This window comes from Dasypus novemcinctus, chromosome 14 (assembly GCF_030445035.2).
Source record: "Dasypus novemcinctus isolate mDasNov1 chromosome 14, mDasNov1.1.hap2, whole genome shotgun sequence".
Lineage (NCBI taxonomy): Eukaryota > Metazoa > Chordata > Mammalia > Cingulata > Dasypodidae > Dasypus > Dasypus novemcinctus.
The window spans coordinates 58,925,996-58,945,743 of record NC_080686.1 but is presented as its reverse complement, the minus strand read 5'-3'; the positions used below and the strand labels follow the sequence as shown (position 1 = coordinate 58,945,743).

Here is a 19,748-nt window from a genome sequence, read left to right as displayed (position 1 = left end):
GGGTTGCATCTTGTGCGTGCCCTGTGGCACTACATGCTTTAACATGCTTGCTCATACATTGCATGAGCTAAACTCCTCTAGATTCATTCTACTGCCCTACTGAAGCTGCCAAAAACTGGAAAGTCCTGGCTTGTGAGGATCTAGATTTTGCAGTTAGCTTCTGACCGCAGCTTCTAACTGTACTCTGTATTTGGTTGGTTAGCTATTGCTGCAAGTCTAAGATTAACTTAACAACGCCTAAAAAAATGAAGAAAACTTCCAAGTTCCTTACGCTCCCTGGTCTCCTTCCACCCTTCTTTCTCTCCAATCCACTCTCCATCCAACCAACAAAAGGATCTTTGGGAAACAATTGGTTCCTTCGTGGGCAGACTGCACATCACATATATGTTCCCCATGAGGGTGTTACACATCAGTCCCTGCTTTGTCAAAGATTTTCTGGCCAGGCTAATATGATCCCCACTTCAATGTCTCCATTTTTCTCCTTTCCAGTTAATTTTTGTTTGTCCCCATCATAAATTCTGTTAGAACCGAGGGAGTAGATCTACATAGCCTTTTGGGTATGACAACCAAGAACACTGTTCAGGAAAAATTATTTTGGTAAGTAGGTGCAGAAAGAGCCAAATTGTCCATAAGCCTCTTAGTATGTTACCAAAAAACCTTTATTATTTAAGTATTAAGTAGATTTAAATTTACCCTGACAGCAACTACAAAAATAATAACATCTGCCATTTATTATACACTTTCTATTTTTCCAAGGACTTAAAATACCCCATTAAATTTTATTTCATAATGTTATCGTTACTATCTCTATGATACCAAGAGATATCATTTCCAATGAGGAAACGGAGACCCAGAGAGGTTAACTAATGCACCTAAGGTCACACAGCCAAGAAGCAAAGTCAGGATTTGAACACATGACTGTATAATTCCAAAGTGTGTACGCATGGTTATTAGATCACATAGACCTCTCTTATTAGTCCATCAACATTTATTTTAGATGCAATGTGGGCAGGTATAGCAGTTTGATGAATTCCAAAAAGAAATACTGGATTATGTTTATAAACTGATCTTTTCCTCTGGGCATATTAGATTATATTGGGTTCATAGGTTTACTTGATTAAATAATTATGTAAACCTCTTGTGCCAGTCCCCTTTTGTGGGTAGGGACTCGCAGATAAAAGGCATGGCAAAGGACAGAGCTGAGGGTTTTTGATGTTGGAGTTTTGATGTTGGAGTTTGATGAAGCCTTAAGCTGGAGCCACGGGAAGTAAGCTCACAGGGGAAACAGAAGCAAGCCCCAGGAAGAGAGAGACCCTGATCCCAGGAAAAAGAAGCATGAGGAAAGGAGGAACCCAGAAAGCCTGAACCCTGGCAGACATTGGCAGGAAATAGACTTTTGTGAGGGAAGTAACATATGCTTTATGGCCCAGTATCTGTAAGCTCCTACCCCAAATAAATTCCCTTTATAAAAACCAACCGATATCTGGTTATTTGCATCAGCACCCTTTTGGCTGACTAATACAGCAGGTCTCCTCAACAAAATAGAAGAGAAAGAACCCACACATAGGGAAAAGTCCAAGAGTAATTTTAATTAAGTACACGTAAGTATCACTTCAGAACATATGACTGGGGGCTGTATGCATATGAATTGACTACATATGGAGGAGAATAATAAACAGTCTAGTTAAGCCTTTGAATCATGGAATCTCAGAGTTGGAACGGATCCGGAGGTTTCTAATGCCATCTCCCACCCAAAGCAAAGATCTCTTCTGTAGTCCCTATGGCATTGTCAGCAAAGCAGCAAGCTGGTTCCTGTGTGCTCCAACTCCTGAGTTTTACCAAGTTCCTACTTTTAGTCAGCCAAACGTCCCTTTGGAGAATTCTCCCAGTAGTCCCAATTTTTCCCCCGGGTCTATACCAAACCACTCTCATCCCTATAAGTGCTCTTCACATGAAGAAAGGGAAGAGGAGCATGCATTGATCCAATACTCTGCTCCAGGCCCATTCCAACAACTCCACGAAATAGGATCATGATTTCTCATCTAAGGACACTGTAGCTAAGAGAAGCTAAGAAATGTGTCCAAGGTCATGCAGACTAGAAGTACTGGGGCAGAGATCTGAGCATGAACTCACCTCTTTTCTACTATACTATAGGGCCTCCAATGCCTGATATCATTAGCAGGACCCCTTCTTTTTGAACCCGAGACCTCCTATATGGGAAGCTGGCATTCAACCACTGAGCCATACCAGTTTCCCCAAGTTGAATTTTTTTGTTTGTTTGTTTTTGTTTTTAGTAGGTTCTGGGGATTGAATCCAGGTCCTCAGATGTGGAAGCAGGCACTCAGCTGCTTGAGGTACCCTTTTTTACATTCCAAAGACCTTCCCTGGGTTCTTTCAACTTTCTTTCTTAGAGAACACGTCCTCCAGTGTTCTCCTAATGTTGGTCTTTCTCTGAATATGCTCCAATTTGTCAATGTCTTTCTGAAGATGCAGCATCTAAGACCAGAATATCCTGCACAGTGTGGCCAGACAGAGCCCTGCTGTCCAGATGGCTTCACTGACCTTGGAAGCATATAGCCCTGTCACCCATTGACCTGGGCTGATCTTGCTATAGCTACAGCCCAGGTCTTTCTCATATGGGCTAGCTTCAAGTCAGGTTCAATCTATCCTTTACTTATACTATTGATCCTAAGTGTCAGTGGGATTCCGTCAGATTCAGTGGTTGCTTTTATGACAGTATTTCAGTATGTTATACAGCATATTAGCTGCCCTCTGGCTCAAGGTTATCTGAAAACACTTAAAGGAGGCCTTCTATGTTGTGATTCAAGTCACTGTAAGAATGTTACACATGCCAGGACCAAGGGCAGAACCTTGAGATGCTCTGTTAGAGACTTCACCAAGGGTGCTTATTAATTAATTAATTAGGTACAGTCGTCTACCCAGCTGTCATTCCAATGAACTATTTTTAACCCCACATTTCTCTACCCCTTCGCAGTTTATAAAATAATAGTCTTTGCAATATACCTTGATGAAATGTATCCAAAACATCCTTTCTCCAATGTGTTCTGCTGAACACTAATTCAGTGAGATTAGGTTAAGCAGGTTTCTTTGGTGCAGGACTTCTCAGTCTTTAATGTGCTAATGTGCGCTCTGATGAAGAGTGAGCTATAGCATAGTGGGTTTCTCAAATTCCCCCTTCAGTTTTTCTTTTTTTGTTTTTGAGTTTAGGTGAGATTTGTGCTCTATACTTTGCTGGTTGGTAGTATTCCTTGATATCCAAATCTGAATAACCCCATGGAAAAAGGACACTAGCCTTGTGCGGCTTTTTTAATGTGAACCTCTGCTAATGCCTGGTGAGCAAGACTTTCTTCTGTAAGGAACGTCACAGGCTACCCTTCAGTCATCTGCTCTAGAAGGTCAAGAGTACTGATCTCAGTTTTCACAATCCACCTCTTCCCTTCTCTGCCCTGATTGGACATTTCCCTGTTTCTCAAGGTTTAGTCCACAAGGACACTGAAATTTAGCACTGTGATATTTACTGCCTGAGAGCCTGGACACCTGATACTTTTAAGACAGTTAAGGTCCATCCTGGACTTCAGTTCTCTTCTACCAATATATGTTCTGCCTTTTCCAGTTTGATGATGATTCTTCTTTTTTTCTTTAAAAATTTTTTTTTTATTTGTATCTTTCCCCTTCCCCACCCCAGTTGTCTGCTCTCTGTCCATTTGCTGTGTGTTCTTCTGTGTTGCTTGTATTCTTGTCAGTGGCACTGGGAATCTGTGTCTCTTTTTGTTGCATCATCTTGCTGTGTCAGCTCTCCACATGGGTGGCGCCATTCTTGGGCAGGCTGCACTTTCTTTCGCGCTGGGTGGCTCTCTGTATGGGGCACACTCCTTGTGCATGGGTCTCCCCTACACGGGGGACACCCCTGTGTGGCACAGCACTCCTTGCACGTATCAGCACTGCATGTGGGCCAGTTCCATACGGGTCAGGAGGCCCTGGGGATCAAACCCTGGACATCCCATGTGGTAGGTGGACGCCTTATCCATTGCGCCAAACCTGCTTCCCAATTCTTCTTAATGGAGAACATAACAGCAATATCTTAGTGCCTCAGCGTCATGGTAAAGACAGACTTCTGATTCTGCCTCCGATTTTCCTGCTACTCTGACTGTTTCCCACTGACTTCCTGGCTTCTCTTTGCTCATTCATATTCATTTCCCTCTAGACTTGGCTGGCTGATCTCTCATTTCATTCAAGTCTTTCCTGACTAACCACATCTCTCCCTTTGTGTATTCATTTGTCATGCAAGTATTTTGTCCTGCTCTATCTATTCATTAAATAATTCATTCATCCAGCAAATATCTACTGAGTGCCACTGTATACCAAGTCCTGTGCTATGAATTGGGCATCTGAGAATGAAAAAGCCAAAAACAGACTTGGAGTTAATAACCTAGCAGGGGAGACAGACATTGACCGTTCCCATAATGAAATTCAGCCAGAATGGCTGGAGTGCAGAGCGAGGGGCAGAGAGCCACAGGGAGCCTGGAGAGCCGGAGCTGGATTTTGAGGGATGGTCACGAGCAAAGGAAAGTCACAGAAGGACCTGCAGCAGGGAAAGATTGGCCAGTACTTTTTCTAAACAGGGCACCCATTCTTTTGTTTACACTTCTTGTCCTTTATGTGGTTTTCAAAAGCTCTCCCCACCTCCTTTATTAAAATTGTCCTGAGCACTTTCTAAAAACCTCAGATTGCCCCAGGCTTTGCCCATTTCTGATATTCTGCTTTTACAGATTTTATAAGCATCCTCAGCTCTGTGCACTCTATTTTTGTGTATGCCCTTTGAAATCCTGAACTTGTTAGTCAGTAATGGGAGGCTTCAGAGAGTGGAGCTCGGTTCTGAGGGTGAGAAATGTGCAGTGACAGGAAGGGAGAAAGGGCATTCGTTAGAAAGGACAAATTTCCTAAATGCATGGAGTTGCCTGGGCTGCACAAGCAACACCTGGTGCATCGGTCTTTGGTAGCTCCAGGGCGGGTGTGGGGATTAAGGCAGGAACGTTGAAGGAGGTGCTGGAGGCTGCCTGAACCCGGCTCTGGGAAAGCCCGTGGTGCGATCCTGGCCACGTCACTTCACTGCACTGGGCGTCCAAGGCTTGACCTATGAGATGTAGGGGTTCAACCAGAGGCTGGCCCTGAGCCCCCTCCTCCTACGACTTGTCCCTGCTGCTCCTTGTCTCCTCTGTCTGCATGTGCACGTGTAACCATGGGATGGTTGTATCATGCAGGCTTTTGGCCAACCAGACCACAACCCCCTTCTGAAAGGCTTGAGAAGCAGAAGCTGGACAGCAGAAGTAGCATCTGGGAGCAACTCTCCTTGGATCAGGAAAGGGGATGAAAATGTGCTATTATGTTTCATTTCCTCAGCCACCCTTTAATACAGTCCAGTCTTATGGCTTCAATCAACCTAAGGGATCGGTAGGCCAATTACGGGATTGTAACCTTGCAGAACTGCAGGTTGGCCTCTCCCAGCGGCCAAGTTGGTGATTCATTTTTGGCTCAGTTAACCCCAGAGAGAAATCACTTGCTCCGAGAAGGAGGATGTTGCACATGGGGGTGGCGTTCTTGAGGAAACACATTTTCAAAAACACAGAAGTGTTTATTCACGGGAGAAGCATGGTCCGTCATTGCCTGACTGGAAAGCTTATGGTGAGCAGATGCAAGAAGGAAGAACATTTGCATTCAGAAGCAAAAATAGTTCCCCAAACTAAACTGGCCACAGCAGGATAACGTTAGCAGGATGAAAGGGAATTAGTTCAGTTTGGGGAGAGCCACGAATGGAAGCACCTTTTCCTTGGAGCTCTTTTGTCTTTAAAGCAGTCCAGGCTTCCCAGGATACTTGAGGACCCACACGGCCCTGGCAGCCCAAATCTGTGGCTCAGCAAAGCTCTGGAAGGAACCTCCACAAATACTGCTGTCTTCATCTGAAAACCAGAGGGGCAGGGTCTTGGCAAGAAGGAAGTGGCTTATATGGAAGCAGAAGCTCCTCTGAAACGGTCAGATCTGATGAAGCAGATGCAGTTAGCTCCTCATGGGGGAAGGACCATAAAACTGGAAAGGAGGGGCCTGTGCATCAGAACATTTTAACTCTGCTCTATTGGCCCGGCAAGGCACCCACTTGCAATACCCCCTGGAAGCAAGCTGCTCCTAGGAAGAGGTGGCAAATATGCAAGGGCCAAATGCTTCCAGGGAGGAAAGGCATCCAGCACACCTCTTCTTTTGTACAAGAATCTCTGGGATGGATTAGGATGGCTCTGGCAGGGAAGGATCCTGAGGCCCCCAAAGGAGACTTCATCGAAAGGCAAGTCAAACCGGGCTCCACGGAGGCTGGGGCCAGAGCAGACTAGGTTGAGGCTTGAACCTCCAGCAGATAACCACCCTGGTACAGTGTCATGCTGTGGGAATGACTCCCAGGCATGGTGTCACTGAGCTGCCCAGCCCAGGCTGGGACACTATTATTGTGGGATTGGTACTGGTAGAAAGTGTCACAGCAGAGTGGGCCATTGCCATCTACCTCCTGTGCAGAGCCAGTAGGGTTGAGTGCCTAAATTATAGTCCTTCAGAGTTGATGGGGCTATCTAGTTCTGACCCCAATGGATGGAATAAATCTCTAGTGCTCTTAGAGAACGTGGGAGGGCAGTGGAAGAAGGCCCTGGGAGGGTTGCTATACTCCCTGCTGGTAATGGCAACTTGGGATTTGAGCAATTATTTAGAAAAGTATAAGATGTGTCTTATGTGAAGCTGGTGACCTGAGTTATATTGGTAGAAGGGGATGGTACGGGTGGATTTATCATGAAGCTAATAAGGTTTTAGCTTTTTAGCCCCCTTCCCTTGCATGGGCCTCTTCTAGGATTCTGGGAGGTAGCCTAGCAAGGGGAATCACATGATGCTTGTTTCTGTGAAATTTGCAAACGTAAGTGATTTTTATATTATTTTTCCTAGAAAGGACCTGCAGAATTGTGAGCCCCAGTGGAGGGCCCCACGGGACCTGGAATTTTGAGTTATATCCATAAACTGGTCCAGCATGCCAAGAGAGAAAGTCACGGCTTTCTATGGGATCTGGCAAAGCAGGTATTGGGGGTGAGGGCAGGGGGAGAGTGGAGACTTTTGGCACCAGTCCCAGTACTGATGAGCAAGAGGTGGCCTTCAGGGCAGCGGACTTGGCCCAGTGGTTAGGGTGTCCGTCCACCACATGGGAGGCCTGCAGTTCAAACCCTGGGCCTCCTTGACCCGTGTGGAGCTGGCCCATGCGCAGTGCTGAAGCACGCAAGGAGTGCCCTGCCATGCAGGGGTGTCCCCCACGTAGGGGAGCCCCACGCGCAAGGAGTGAGCCCCGTAAGGAGAGCTGCCCAGCGTGAAAGAAAGTGCAGCCTGCCCAGGAACGGTGCCACACACACAGAGAGCTGACACAACAAGATGACACAACAAAAAGAAACAGATTTCGGTGCCACTGACAACAACAGAAGCGGACAAAGAAGACGCAACAAATAGACACAGAGAACAGACAACCGGGGTGGGGGGTGGGGAGGGGAGAGAAATAAATAAATAAATCTTTAAAAAATAAAAAAAGAGGTGGCCTTCAGGAAAGCAGACATGACTCAACTGATAGAGAGTCCATCTACCATATATGGGTCCAAGGTTTGATCTCCAGTGCTTCCTGACCTGTGTGGTGAGCTGGTCCACGTGCAGGGGAGCCCCATATGCAAGGAGTGAGCCCTGCAAGGAGAGCCACCCTGCGTGAAAAAAAAAAAAAAAACACAGCCCGCCCAGGAGTGGCACCACACACATGGAGAGCTGATGCAGCAAGATGATGCAACAACAACAAAAAGAGATGCAGTTTCCCAGTGCCACTGGACAATGCAAGCAGATGCAGAAGAATGCACAGGGAATAGACACAGAAAGCAGACAACAGGGGGGAAGGGGAGAGAAATAAAAAGAAGAGGTGGCCTTCAGGGAAGTGGACATGGCTCAAAAGAAGGTTCATCTACCATATGGAGGGGCCAGGGTTCGATCCCTAGGGCCTCCTGACTGGTGTGGTAAGCTGACCCACATGCAGGGCTATGGCACACAAGGAGTGCCAAGCCACACAGGGGCATCCCTGCATAGGGGAGCCCCACGTGCAAGCAGTGCACCCCGCAAGGAGAGCTGCCATGCCTGAAAAAAAAGAAGAGCCTGCCCAGGAGTGGCACTGCACACATGGAGAGCTGACACAGCAAGATGACGCAACAACAACAAAAAGACATGCAGTTTCCCAGTGCCGCCAGATAATGCAAGTGGATGCAGAACAATACACAGTGAATGGACACAGAGAGCAGATAATGGGGGGGGGGGGGGAAGGGGAGAGAAATACATAAAGTAAATAAATAAATTTTTAAAAAGAAGTGGCCTTCAGTCAATGCCTGCAAAACTCTTATAGGTCTTTTCTGAATAACACTCCATGGGTGGGGTTCTACCAATTGACAGTTTGTGGAAGACCAACTGGGTAAAAGTAAGCAAAGCAGTCTTCCCAAAGGCCAGGTGTGGACCCCAAGGACACAGATGTGCTGGATGATTAGAGGCGGCAGGACCCTACTCCCAGGTGCAGGTCAAGGTGAGCCTGGACCAGGAGACATCTGGGGCATCAGAGGGAACCAGAACTGCCCACAGTGTCACATCCTGCAAGAGTCAATCCATAGCCTCTGTCCTACAAACTCATTCCCTTGTTCAAAGGGCATGTAGTAAACACACCAGAGCGTAGGGTCTAGCCAGGGAGAAAAAAGACATGACTGCTACGAGATGGATAAGAGCACACAGGGAAGGCTCTGGGGGCAGGGGCCTCCCAGAGCATCGAGTGTCTGAGCTGAGATCTGAAGGATGAATGAAGCTCACCAGGCGCGTCAAAGACTTGGAGGGGCCCTCAAGCTGCTGGACTTGGTGGGCCTTGGGGAACTGAAAGCGGTTCAGTAGTGCTATGTGTAAAGGAGCGGGGGGAGTGAGGGCGGGGGATCAACAGGAGACGATGCTGGACACGGGGCTTGGTCCTCTGTGATGCCAAGGATCCCAAATTCCTCTCTCTCATCGGGCATCACGTCCTGCTGCTGCTCTCTGTCAGGCTTCTCCAGTTGTCCCCTCCTCTCCATTCTAAGGCTGCCCTAGATCAGGTCCTCACCAGCTCCTGCCTAGATTCTTACAATCACTTCCTTAAGGTTGGTCCCCTGCCTCTAAGCAAGCATTCGGCACAATAACGATAACAGCTCTCATTTATTGAGCACTTTCTACAGGCTGGACATTGTTCTTAGTGCTTTTAAAAGAATGAATTTATTAAATCTTCATGACGACCCTACAAGGTATGTATTACCATTCTCATTTTACAGAAGAGCAGAGATTAAAACCCACTTACAGCTTGTAAGTGGTGGGGGCAAGATTCCAACCTAGGAAGTCTGACGCCAGTGCCAGAGTTTTTATGCTACTGCCCCTCAGGCAGAAGCATCACTATTTGTGTTCTAGAATGAGATTACTTGTGCTGACTATCCACCTCTTGTGTCCCATCTGTAAAATGGGGCAACAACAACAAGGCTCTTGCAAGGAATAAATCGGATAACCCATGGAAAGCACTTAGCACCGAGCCTGAATCAGTGTTCCCTTTAGAATTGCTCATTTTACCAAGGAGGGCAAACTGCTGCACTAGCTACTCACCTCAGTATCTCAACTGCAGAAGGGTGATCTCAACACATGAAATATTAAGGAATGTATTTGGTTCCCTCTCCAAGCCCAAGCAGCTCGGCATTTAAGGGTTTCCTTAAACAAGATACAACTAATGGGTTGCAATAATTTATTTAAAAATCAAGGGTTGGAATAGGATAAGTGTGAAAAGTTGAGACAGAGTCAAGCAGGTGATGTCGATTTTTGTTTTTGTCCTTGGGCCATTTTTGGTGAGATTTCAAATTTAAGAAAAGCAACTCTGCTGTTTGCAGCAATGTGGCCTAGAAAGCCAGTGACACTACAACAATCACACTTAAGCATTCGCTACTCAGGAACCCTGATTCTGTCACTTCCCTTTTTAAGTTTAACATGAAAATCCCAGTCCAAACAGAAGGCTGATGTGTACATTTTCTCTGGATCACGCTGCTGGGCTCATCTTCCCTTTCTGTTGAAGTGACTTCGATGTGCATAAACAAAAACTGTCTGGCTGATATGCAATATTGAGGGACACGCCTGCAGCTGAGGTTGTCCGGGCGGCTAGAGCACACACGTCCACCCAGACATAAGATGGGAACCTCAGCCCGCCCCTTTACACCCTCTGTGTGGTCTGGCCTGCACCACTTACCCTGAGCCTCGCATTTTGAGAATAAAATGTGGTCCAAAGAAAACCTGAAAGACGTCAAGGGTGAAGTGTGAGTGAAGGTGCCTGTGAGATGACGTATTTCTGTGGGTGGGTGTGTTTGTGAGTTTAAGCACCACAAACTGCTCCATCACCATCCTCGCTGATCTCACAAAGAGAAGCACAAGCCTACTGACCACGATAAAAACTCTGGCTGACTCGGGCTGTTTTAACAGGATCCTGGGAGCTTTGAGGCCCTGGCTGTTTTTTCAGCTTTCATCCATCATTTTGAACGGGGATGAGTTGGCCTTAAGAGGGGAGACGCCGAACGCCAGCACAGCCTTACCCAGCACTAGCTTCTGAGGCTTGAGCACAGCGGCGGAAACTCACACCAGCGACCAGCGCCTCCCTCCCGCCGCCGCAGCAGAGCCAGGAGCTGCTTCTGCTCAGCCTGTGAAACTTTAGCCTGGAGCTGACCCACCGCTGGAACGAAAATTCAAACCCACGTTGCCTTTTGGTCTTCAGTACGACTCTGCGGCTGTCCATGCTGCTTGCCGCAGCAATCCCGAGTCTGTTCCCAGTTAGCGAGCGGAACCTTGACTGATAAGGGGGACAAGACCAGAATTTCAAAAACATACAGTAAAACCTCCTTCTGGCAAGTTAAAATTGGGCGTTTTGCTAAGTGAGAATATTGGGAGTTTGGTATGGAGCGATGCCAGATCAGCAGCCTAATTAATATGGGGATGTCATTGTCACTTATTGTCCCATCCCTCTCTGGGAAGTGTGGCATTTCAAAGGATTTTGGCAAGTGATTCATCAGAAAAATGTTATTTCTGATTTTGGGAAAACAGTATATGTCAGCAGGACATTTCCCTAGAAATATGGGGGTAGGTGGGATGGGGATGAGGGAACCCAAACCCTTAGAAATTAAAGCCATGTGCATGCCACACGTAAAAAAGAACCAGGCCATAACATTATTGCTGACCGTAGGAATTCAGTATTTATAATTTACATTCTTTCCTATACTTTGCTGTTTTTTCAAAACTGAAGAGCAGAGGTTTATGGCCTCCCCGGATTGTAAATCAGATTCCTGAGGGCAGAAGGAGCTGCCACAGGCAAAAGGAATTGCTTTCCAACAGTTTGCAGAATGCATCAAAACACCAAGAAGAGAACCCAAATGGAGAGATGGGATTCTGCTTTAAGTAATGGCATCTTGACTTTACTTCACAGGGGGAAAAAAAAAGGATGTTGAAGCAAGAATCCGTCCACTACAAGACACCTAAGAGACAACAAAGGCCAACACTAATTATTCCTTCTACTGACACAACTGGTCAATCTCACAGGGAGCTGACATCTGGAGAGGGGCAGGGAGGTCTGGCCGTCTGTAACCAACTGAGGACCTGAGATCTGTGTCAAACCGAGTCTCCTTCAAAGGAAGAGGGGATGATAAAGGCGTGGGACACCACCAAGGCACTGGTTCTTCACCCATTTACCAGCTGCTGAGGCTGCCGGGAGCTAGGGCAGTGGGCATATGTGGTGGCTCTTGGGATTAAGAAGTGTGTGTGCACAAGAACTGAATCAGGAGCTTGGGATGGGAGAAAGAGCAGGAGGCTCTGGGTTGACCAGACAGCCACCTACTGGCCATATGATCTTGGGTTAGGTTCTTAACCTCCGTAAGTTCCATATTCCTATAAAATGGAGGATATCACCACTCAATGCACAGGATTCAGAAAGAACATAAATATGTACATTGCTGGATACACATGGGGAGGGTCTCAGTGATGCCCCTGCTTTGGAATGGAAATTGCTGCTCTTGGCACTAGGTTCACTAGCCACCCAAGCTGAGTGTGACTGTGGCCACTAGGAGGACACAGGGAGGTGCCCTCAGGGACGAGGGAGGAGGTTCCAAGAGCTCCGCCAGGGGCTCCAGCCCTCAGATGTTAGTAGGGGCAATGGTGAACTCTTTCACCCACCCTCCCCCACTCCCACACTGGATTTCATCCACTCAAAGAGAAGATGGAGGATCCTAAACATTTTGAAAGCTGGAGATCTTCCTTAAGCCATTCCCAGGTTGCATGCGTAAAATACCTAATCAGTCCATGATGTATGCAGTCAAATTGATAAGAATGAGCCAAAACAGCCCTTTGTCTGGCAAGTGGGAATAGTAAGGTTTACAGTCCAGATTTTCTAGTACAGATTGTTATTATATAAAGCCTGTCTGCAATTCGACACAATTAAAGCAACTGTGAATACATATATACTGTAGACATGAAAATGCAATAATTTGGTTTTTTAGTCTCAAATTTTTCATTTTTCTTTTAAAGGCGAACAAACCTCATTTCCTGTGGTTTGTAAAGTCACATGAGCCCCCCCTTACTCAGCATCCAGGAAGGAGGTACATGCCCCGCACAGGAGCACCAGTAGAGGGAACAGGAGGCCAGGCGGCTCAGAGGAAACCTTCCTGCCACTACAGGGCATCATCAGAACCCATGAATTTGCAGCCTTCAGTAATGTTATTTCTTCAGCACATTCCAGTAACAAAGCGGAAATGATCATTAACACTTGGGCACAAAGGGTATAACATGCATGAGCCCAGCATGGCTGAAGAGGCTGGGGGGTTGGCTGCCTCAGCTGTGAGAGCAAAACCCTTAGGCAGCTTCTATTTTCTGATTGACATTACTGTCCTCAAAAGGTTTTTAAAAAGGAAGTGGATTTGCCAATACCCTCCTCTGTTCCAAGAGGGAAATAATGCTGGGGCTCAGAAGTCCCTTTTGCCAGGACTGTGGGCAAGAAGCTTGCCTGTCATCCCATTTCCCAGCCAGTCTGCCTGGCATGCTGTATATAAAGTGACCAGTTTTGACCCAGATTATCACCATGTATAAGCTAGGTTTAGCCGTGTGAGGTCTCGGAGATACCTCTGAACGGTGTTAGAGTGACAACGAATTTCTTCTCTTAGGACAGACAGTTTCAAAATTCATACAAGGTGCAGGAGAGGGAAAGTCAGGGTAGACAAAAGTCACAGATGAATTTCTGAAATGCATTAAAGGCAGTTTTTAGTAAACATCTACGACAAGGAAGATTTTTATAATTCAGCATTCCCACAGACTAAAAAGAATCATGTCTGTTTTCACCCTTATTTAGGAGACATCGGTAAATCACTTCTTTCAATTTACAGAAGTAAGCAAAGTAAAATAAAAAAGCCATATTTATTTACTATATCGAAGATAATACCGAAGTTCAATTAAGGAATATTACAGTCTTCACCTGTGATAGTCCTAGCATCTGGTCTGGAATAAAATGTGGTAAGGAGAAATGTTGTAAAAATCTAACGATTATGGGCAGCCCACTGGTCTCAGCCGTTACTGATGTTAACTTTGCAAAGAGCCAAATCTTGAATAACCCTGCCTTGCCCACACACATAGGAAAGAAAGAGGGGCACTGCATAATGAAGCACTGATAAAGAGAAGTCTTCATTCTCTTTACATCTTGATTTTAATCATAAAATGGGAAATATATTAGGGATTGCAATAGCCCATCAGTGAGATTCTTCCTGTCACAACAGGAGGATGGTATAAACGAGCATGGTGGCCCAGGCATTCCTCAGCCATCACTGAGGACAATCCAAGGAGCAGAGAAGTTAAACTCCCCTGGGTTCAAAGTGCTCACCTCAGTCTGGTTTCCAGTGGTTACATTTTTTTCTTTTCCACTCTGTTTTTAGCCTCCCCTTCAGTGTTCAACCTCACCTCATTCTCGGTGACCCTGTGAGGGGCCAACCGAGTACACTATTACAATAAACAAAACAAACCAGGAGAACGATTCAAAGGGTGAGCCTGGACAAAAGGTGTCACCCAGAGATGCTATGCTGCAGTGTCTGAGGGAAAACCACTAGGGCTGAACCTGATGTATCTGCTAAAGAATTTCCTTTTCCTTTTCCTGAGTACTTATTACTCACAAGCTCACTACTAAACCAGCATTTACAGGCTATCTTTTATCACCAACATGCTTAACAGGCCAGTGGGAATGGCATGGTCAAGGCTTTTTACAAGTGGTGAAAACGGACACAAGAAAGGTGGGAAAAGACCATGGAAAGACCAAGAATGGCAAAAAGAGAGAAATACAAACACGTGATGCCATACTACTCAAGAAGATAAATATATAAAACATTCTTAATCGTTAAATCCAAAATAATGGTGTCCCTTAAAAGGGCAGATTCCAAATGATGAACATGAGGGAATTTGTAACAAATCCTCTCAGATATTAATTGATGGCCCTGAAGCATCCAGGCCCTTTTCATAGGAACAGGTGGGAGAGCAGGAGGGCTTCCAGGAGGCAATAGCCGCGGGGCTGTTGGCCAGTCATGGGAAGTACTGGTCGTGTAACCATTGTAGTCAAGAGTTCCTACTGAAGGGGGAGAAGAGAAAGTTTACATTCACAGAGAGGGCACGGGAAGTGTCTGAGAACTCCCCAAAGACATGGAGGAAAAATTGTCCCTTTGCTCTTCCTATATCTCACAGCAATATCAAATTTACCGCAGGCTAACCACGGGCCGGCCTTGGGGAAAAAGTCAGATGCAGAGAGGCGCTGATGCATTGGGCTCCACGCTCCCAGAAAACAAACTTGGAGACACTCAGTGACAGGCCCCACGCATGAAGGATGTTGAGACCAGGTCTGCAGGCTCTCAGTGCACCCAAAAACCAAATGCAGGGAAAAACCCCACACTTATCTACTCATTTCTCCATATGGCAGCTTTCAAAGTAAAATAACATGTGCATTTGTACCTCTGTCTTAAAAGGGCTCTTTGATAGTTGAGAGTGCAAGCGGATTTAAGAAACGTGTCCTTCTTTGCCTGTCTTCAGCACTCTGTGGGAATGACTCTGCTTTGATAGCAAGGGGAAGTGCAGAGATGTGGTCCATCCCAGCTGACACCCTTACCTGTCCCCTAAACCTGGGGGATTGCTGGCACTTCCAAGCTTACACCACACCCGGCTGTAGGAGCCAGCCTCTGCGAGGCTCAGAACCCAGTGGTGGCCCGGGGCACAGAGCACAGGGAGTGACCCCAGCTTGCATGATTCATTTAACCCTTTCACCCCTGAATTTATTTTTATTTTTATTTTTATTTTTTGCAGAAAAAGAAAGGCAGGGCACTTCTATGGTTACATTTCCTTAAAGGGGAAAAAAGACATTGAAATCTTAGTGCTCTGTAAAATGAGGGAACAAATGGATAGCTTTCTGTGACGTTAGAGCTAAAAGCCAATCATCTAGGCTCTGGCCATTTGTGAGGGAAAATATCCAACTGGATTGATGCAACCATTACTAGAGCAAACACCATGGCCATTTTGCTGCTGTTCTTTCGAGCCCCTGAAAAGGTTAACTATAGGACATGGGTGACTATAAGCTCTCTAAAATAAGTACTTTTTTTCCTTTTCTTTTATTACTGTATAAAACAAACACATTCATGTTACCCTAAAGCTACTTGAAAAAAATACCATGATTAATTACAAACAATGGAAAATACCAGTAAGTTACAAGGAAATGAGCATTTCACAGAGACAGATCTGTGACGAGCTTGAACGTGAATTATTTTATTTCAAACAGGGATCCATCAGCGGTGGTGAACTATCAGGGTAAATGTTCTAGAGCATGGCACAGACAAAAAGTAATACTCACCAGCACCTCACATGTGATTTAAAGACAATGTCAGCAACACAGCATGGAAGGAAAACAAACAAATTGTAAAAGGCACCTGGCTGCGGGGAGAAGCTGCCGTGTTCACTGCCTGTAAAAGACTCACTTTTGTGCACTGTGGATACGTCTGAACAAACGATATTTGGACTGGAACAAGAAAGGCTCAGTTCAGGAGCCCAGGATCCCACCCAGGAAACTAGCCTTTTCCTAGACTGCCTGACACCCCAGCCATGTGGCTGAAGGTTTCACAAAGGGAGCTGAGGTTGCTAAATAGTAACACAAAACTCTTCCCTTTTTTTCTCTAGAAGGGAGGTGAAACCTCTCCCAATTTCAATTCTAGCAGTGGCTTCTGAAGGGCTTTTAAGCAGCCTAACTTAAAAATGAGTAACAATATTAAAAAAAAAAAAGGCAGTCTGAACTTAAATCAATCAAATGGAAAGGCAGACTCATGAACATAAAACCTGGGGGCCGGTCTGTCCGTTAACTGTACAGTTAATGTCTTGTCTGAATGAAGAGGTTTAAAATGCATCCACAACACACCCACGCGCAAGGCAGTACTTGGCAGCTGTGAGGAAACAGCTCCCTTTTCCTTCGAACACACTGAATTGCTACCGGTGACTGCATGCCAAGTGCTGACATTAGAAGAGACCCCAAAGTGGCAAGGGGTCGCAGCCTGATATGGCCAGGTCTGTGGGAAGCCTGACCGACACTCTCAAACAGCGACCCCCAAAAGTTCCATCTCCTTGTCCTGTTTGCTCTGTGCATTTTCACCTCCTAACAGGAAGGCCCAAACAAGTTCCGGTTCCCTCTCAGTTCTCGGCACGCTCTGGATCATCTTTGATTCACCAGAGTCTTTCATTTCTTTCCAACGCCGTTGGAGACTTTTGATTTGGAATGTCGATTCCTTCTTCTGGAAGAATGGCTCTCGCTGTTGCCCGAATGCTTGGGTGGGCTGTCTTCAGACCCTGGCCAAAGGAATCAGGACACACCGTCACTTTGGGCTGCTTGGATTGGGGGGTCTGGGCCTGGGATTGGCAGTGTCCCTTTCCAGACTGAGGTGCCTGCCCGCGAAACGCAGGCTCTTCCGCTGACACTTGCACTCCACCTAGTGGCCTCTTTAGTAAGTTAAGGCAGGGCACACAGAAACGCCAGGATTCAATTGGTACGGCTGGTGCCTCGGGCAGGCAAGGTCATGGACCCCAGAAAGGATTTCTACACCCACACTGCGGAGGAGCAGCGGGGTAGATTGCGGTTGTGACTATTGGGACCAAAAGTGAAAGTGCAAATGACACTGAGAGCACAAATGGGGGACGATTAAAATCTAAACCACAGTGGATATCCATCCCACCCTTGTACCCCAAAGGATGCATTACCTAGTTTGTACCCCTTAATCTGCTACATGCCAGTTTCTAAATTCTAAGCTGGAAAGGCTTCTTGACTCTAAAGGTATTATGGGCCTCTTTTGTTTGACCTTTACAGACCAGCCTCCTGCTGCTCATGACAGATAGACCCTGGGGCCACATAGCACCTTGACGTTGGACGCATGCCCTCAAGAAGCTCACAGTTTGGCAGGGGCAGAATAATCTGTCATACTATATTATTTCTTGGTGCTCTGGCAGCGCAGAGAAAGACCTCCGTGAGGGCATTTTGCTGAGTCCTGAGCAATGGCGGGCATCAGCAGGTGCGGGAGGGTGGAGGCAGGGGGAGGAAGGGCGGGGCTGGGGTCCAGGCAGAGGATGCAGCGTGTGCAAGGGCTGGGGAAGTCAACAGAACTTTCCGGCACTGAGGTGGCTACAGATTGACCCTGGGGTCCACCCTAGGGTGAGCAGCTAAGCTAGAGGGTCCTCTGCTCCCAGACTCAGGTCCAGCCCTGTAGGAAATCTCCACCTAAGACAGCCATTAAAAGCAAAGTTCCCAGAGTTTTTGTCTCCTTTGTAAGTAGCATTTGGCTTAGTCCAGGAGATTCTTTTACCACTCTAAAGCTGTTTTTCTTTTATTATTATGTCTACTTTTCATTTAAATATATCTCTACCACCACTTAATGATTTTATTCTTTCCAATGGAGAACCCAGAAGGCCAACGATTTTAAGGGGAGAGATTGTAAGGTAACTGTTCAACTCCTTGGCCCCACCTCTACTAGCACCCCAAAGTGGGTCTAAGAGGAACCATCTCAGAAAGGGTGACAGGCACTCAGCAGGGTGTGTGAGTTTTCCCCACGGAGCCCTCTACTAAGCTTGATCCCCAGGGAACTCAGGAGAGCACCTGGGACAGGCTGCCTTCTCCTCCCTAGTCCTCTCTGCTTCTCTGAGCTTGCTCTGTGAGTTCACACGAAATAATAATAATTCATAATTCTTCCCCCTCAGTCAAGTCTCCCGATCAGCTCAGAGGAGGTGGAAAGGAATTACTGCCCCATGGCACCTTCTCAGCACTATTATTCCACACACCCCATTTTTAAAATAAACAGGTGGCCCCAAATCTTTCCAAAGTGCCCCATGGAGAGAGACACCGTGGAGGATCCCTATGACACTATGGAAATCCCTCATGCTGGTCTGTCCCTCGAATCAATGAGATCAGACCAAAGCACCTCTTTTGAGAAGCTTCTCCTCTTGGTACCTAATTCTTTCTGTTTTCCCTCAGGATAAAAGCCAAGAGGAAGAACCTTCCCATCAGGTGGCCTGCACCCGTGCTGGCCTTGTTACATCTTCCCGCCTCAGAATCAACAGTGCTACGTGGAGCCTCTTCTTACAACGCAAGCCTCTTGGGCAGATCTTGAGGGGCTCTTTGTTTCTTACTAAGCAACAGGAGATAATCAATGAGTAGGCTTGAGACCCTTCAGAGTGAACATATCAACATCTGCAGCATAAATATTGATTCTAAATCTCCTTGCTGGCCTAAGGAGGTAGAGGGTTCAGTAAAGTTTTAAACAATCAACAAGAAAGATACCTTTTGCACCCTTCCCATGAGGCCAGGAGATGTCTGGACTGTAGGAGCCATCTTCGCACTCTGAGTAGGTCTAGGGAGAGAGAGAGGCTGAGTGACAGCATTTTAAGCAGTGGCAGGGCAAAAAAAACGAGAACGTTTGCATCTGAGGCTCTGTTCCCGACTGCCCCAGGCTGGGCAACGTCACTAGCAAGTGACAAAACCTCCCTGTGCTTATGTTGCCCGCCTATAAAATCAAGGCTCTTCTAATTCCCAGGGCAACCAAGAGAATGCAGAATAACTCTTCTAGAAAGTGCCTTTAGTTTCTTAACTAATGAGCAGCTAAGCCAAATATTGTAGGTGATGACCAAATATTGCAGGCGACGACTCTCCTAGTGTTTTAAGCCCATGTCTGTCTGGTCTCTAACTGCTCTGAGGTGCATGGGACTGGCGTATCTGCATTTTACAGATGGGATCCCCAAGGTGAGACAAAGAAAGAAGTTTCTATGCAGTGGGAAGCCTTTCAAGAACTGGTCCAGTGTGTTCCACACGACTTCCTTTTCACCGCACATATAATTAAGTTTTAAACTTCTTACAAAAGGAGGACAAAAATACTGACCTCTTGAGCAGGGCAGTCACAAGCAAGGACTGCAACTGCCAGAGGACGGGGACTACAAAGGTTACGTTTCTACAGTGGCGAGGTGGAGGGAGCTCTTACAGTGCCGGCTACTCCACAACGCTCTTACACAATCTGCTCTGGGTTAGGTTCAAGCAGGAGGTGGTTACTTTA

At 46.5% G+C, this 19,748-nt stretch overlaps 1 protein-coding gene across 2 annotated transcripts in view; it reads right to left on the bottom strand.

Moving 5' to 3' along the window:
• Nucleotides 1-15,920: 15,920 nt before the first annotated feature.
• Nucleotides 15,921-19,748, bottom strand: part of PTDSS1 (phosphatidylserine synthase 1) — a 76,159-nt gene continuing 72,331 nt past the window's right edge. For both annotated transcript variants that reach the window (XM_058275753.2, XM_058275752.2), the window contains 2 exons: nucleotides 18,983-19,052; nucleotides 15,921-17,004 (listed from right to left, as the gene is read on the bottom strand). In XM_058275753.2, the coding sequence (XP_058131736.1) occupies nucleotides 16,895-17,004; nucleotides 18,983-19,052 (180 nt within the window). In that variant the 3' untranslated portion in view covers nucleotides 15,921-16,894. The remainder of the gene's footprint in view (nucleotides 17,005-18,982; nucleotides 19,053-19,748) is intronic.